The 3,130-nt window shown below is 60.3% G+C and overlaps 1 protein-coding gene across 1 annotated transcript; it reads right to left on the reverse strand.

Moving 5' to 3' along the window:
• Positions 1 to 326: 326 nt before the first annotated feature.
• On the reverse strand, positions 327 to 2,752 carry TWNK (twinkle mtDNA helicase). Its single transcript, XM_010175100.1, has 4 exons — positions 2,517 to 2,752; positions 1,731 to 1,838; positions 1,272 to 1,413; positions 327 to 584 (listed from the first exon to the last, which is right to left on the reverse strand). Exons 1-4 carry the CDS (start codon positions 2,636 to 2,638, stop codon positions 327 to 329), a joined length of 630 nt encoding a protein of 209 aa, XP_010173402.1. The 5' UTR covers positions 2,639 to 2,752.
• Positions 2,753 to 3,130: the final 378 nt, after the last annotated feature.

Consider the following 3,130-nt stretch of genomic DNA (forward strand, 5'->3'; position numbering starts at 1 on the left):
GGATTTCGGCTCCATTTTAGCCACAATTGAACCCAGCCCACACTGACTCTGCCCCCCCACCCCATGCTCCCAGTACTCAGCACCAGTAGAGTGGCCAGAGTTTGCCAAAGCACCCTTCCCTGATCATTCTTCTCTGGGACAAGCCCACTCCTCCCACAGTGGCTCCACATTTCTCAGAGACATCAAGCTGGTGGCCAGAAGGCTTGTTCGTGCAGGAGGAGAAAAGGCCACGGTGGTGCGTGGCTGCCGCTCCCAGGAGAGCAGCCCTGTGCTTCCAGCACCCATCCCTGTCCCTCCCGATGGACTGAGGAAGAGACCTGCTGGGCTCATGGCTTCTTGGAGGCTCCCGAGCCTCCCTCCGGAGCTTTCTTGGCTGAAACCGCCTTCTCCTCCTTCATCTTCTTCAGCTTGGCCTTGTTTCTGACAGAGGATGAGAAGGTGAGCGAGGCCTTGCTGAACTCCAGGGGGAAGACACCCACATCCCCATCGAAGCGGTTCTTGGACACCTGCAGGTAGCGCTTCCCTGGCCCTGTCACCAGCTTACGGTCCTGCAGGATGAGGACGTTGTCGGCCTCCTGGCTAGCCTGAGGGAAGAAAACCATCTCCAGGAGGTGCTGGGGATGCAGCCAGAGTCACGGGGCTCAGAGGTGCTCACGGGCTGCCTCTGCCCTGCTCCTTCAAACTCTGTTACAGGGCATCCCAGGCCACAGCAACCCCAGCACCTCCCCAACACCAACCCCCTGTCTTTCTCCGTGAACATCTCAAGGACCCACCAGGCCTGCAAGGCTGAGCTGAAGCCACCGCACATCCTGGGGGAATGAGGGAGCACGGGAGGGCCACGAACACTCACAGAGCATCTCCTGCCCACCCCTGCAGGGTTGTTCAGCATCACAGCAAAGACTGAAGCACTCAGAGAGCCCATCCCTGCACCCTCCCTGGCTCCTTCTTTAATTATCTCAGACTACATCCCACTCACAGTCAATGAGCACTAATTAACTGCACCTAAAGCCCCAACAGAGCTTTAGCTGGCAAAGGGTTTGCTGCCTGTCTGCATCTCCCTACCAGGCCTGGCCAAACTGTGACTCCACACACCTTCAGCAGGTGAAACTCCTGTCCTGGGGACATCCTGCCCCTCATAGCACCTTTCAAGTCCCCGGTGATGACTCAGGGTGCTGGTGGGAGCTGGGGACAGCTGCCTGATGCATCCCAGCCCTATCCCTGGGAACATGCTGTGCCTGAGGGACAGAAAGGGCCACCCTGGCCCAGCTCACCTTGGCAGAACCGAAGATGGAGGCCGTCTGCAGCTCCTTCTCATCATCCTCCTTGCGGGGATGGATGACCAGCGTGATGTGGCAGGTGTTGTCCGTGGCGAACTTGCGGAAGGCACCAACAACGTAGTCCTGGGCAGCAAGTCTGCCACGGCAGCGAGAAGAGGGTCAGGGGCTGGCACTGTGAGGGGCAACAAGGTGCTGCCAGGTTCAGCCCTGCAGCCAGAAGCACCAAGGGGCCCGAGCTCACACAGGCAAAGGAACAGGCACGACAGGGATCGCAGGGAACTGGCTCACCCTTCCCCACCAGGGCAGTGATGGCCCCTCAATGAAATAGGTCTGCCAGACAGGACTAAAGGGGACACCTTGTGTGGGTCCCCAGCCCCTGCCATGACACCGGACAGGGCCAGCTCCGGTGACAGGGGTGGTGGAAGAAGGAGGGGTGGCTTGGAGAAGCGTTACCTGTCCACAGAGAGGTTCTCGTGTCCCATCATGAACTGGAGGTTGTCGATGACCACGTGGGTGATGTCATACATGTAGACAGCGTGCTGCATGGTGTCAATCACCGTCCTGGGTGGGGGGAAACCAGGATCAGCCACAGGGAAGAGCAGAGGCAGGCATAAGCCAGGCACAGGGATGGGGAGAGGCAGAATGGGGAGGCAACAGGCCAGTGCTGATGGCAGCTGGCTGCTGATGACCAGGCCCTGTGCACATCCCACCTCCACATCTCCTCCATCACAGGATGGGTCAGCCCCATCCTCACAGGTAAGGGTGGCTGGATCAGGAGGCCCCAGCTGCTGCCCCCACAGCCCCTGCCCACCATCCCCCCAGCCCACAGGGACCCTCAGAGCCCATGGGGATGCGTGCTGGCACCACAGCATCTGGTGAATAAAAGGAGCTGGGGGTGTCTGTTCTCCCTCCTCAGCAAACAGCAGTGCTGGCAGGTGAGCAGGGTGTAGGCAGTCACATCCTGCCAGGGGCAGAAGATGGTTTTGGAGCAGCCAGCTAGCACAGGGGCAGGTCCTCTCCCTTCATTGCCAACCCAGAAGGAGGCTGTCACAGTCCCCACAACAGCAGGGAGCCAGGCAGTCCCCATGTGCCAATCCCAGGACTTGACCAGCCCCAGCGTGCCTCCTGCAAGCCCCACATCCACAACCCACAGTGGGAGAAGAGCCCCAGCTCTCCAGGGCCCCACAGCACATGCCGTGAGGGATAAACGCCATGGGGGATGAAGGTGTAGGACCATACTTGATGTTCTGCTGGCCATGGAAGGTCATGAAGTACAGTGGGAGGTCCTCAAAGCGGTCAGCCCACTCATCGTACAGCTCCAGCTGGTCCTCCAGGCGCTGGGCAGCGAACTGTGTCAGCATGATCTTGGCCAGGCGGACGTTGTTGATCTCGAAGCTGCCCCACAGCGTGCACACCCCCTGTGTGCACAGGTCCAGCGCGTACTCGCTGATAAAGGTTGTCTTCCCGCTGCCCGTCGGGCCTGGCACGAGGACAACAACGGGATGAATTAGCTGGGGAAGAAGATCTGACCTGTCCTGAGTGCACCAGGGAGCTGCTGAGAAGTGGAAGCACCAGGGAATGGACTAAGAGGGGCCCATCCACAGCACTCGCACCGCAAACAAGCAGTGTCTCACTGGCTCTGGGCACACGTGTCCCCCCCAGCAGCCAGTGGGTACCCTGGGTGCAGGGAAGGGCTGGGCAGTCAGTGGGGGGGTCACAAAGAGGGCTCAGACAGGAGCCAGAGGATGGCAGCAGGGGAATGGGACAGCCCAGGAGTCCCTGTGCCACCCCAGCCACGGAGCCCATTCTCCTGCCAACATGCCTGGCCCCACCACACCTGGGAACATGTCCCA

Source organism: Antrostomus carolinensis, unplaced genomic scaffold (assembly GCF_000700745.2).
Source record: "Antrostomus carolinensis isolate BGI_N321 unplaced genomic scaffold, ASM70074v2 scaffold41329, whole genome shotgun sequence".
Classification (NCBI taxonomy): domain Eukaryota; kingdom Metazoa; phylum Chordata; class Aves; order Caprimulgiformes; family Caprimulgidae; genus Antrostomus; species Antrostomus carolinensis.

Excerpts from the sequence above, each read along its gene's own strand:
- TWNK (XM_010175100.1), bottom strand. The coding sequence starts at position 2,638 with ATGCTGACACAGTTCGCTGCCCAGCGCCTGGAGGACCAGCTGGAGCTG. Across the intron at positions 1,839-2,516 it reads CATGGCCAGCAGAACATCAA|GACGGTGATTGACACCATGC; the intron begins GTATGGTCCTAC and ends CCCCCCACCCAG. Across the intron at positions 585-1,271 it reads CCATCTTCGGTTCTGCCAAG|GCTAGCCAGGAGGCCGACAA; the intron begins GTGAGCTGGGCC and ends TTCTTCCCTCAG.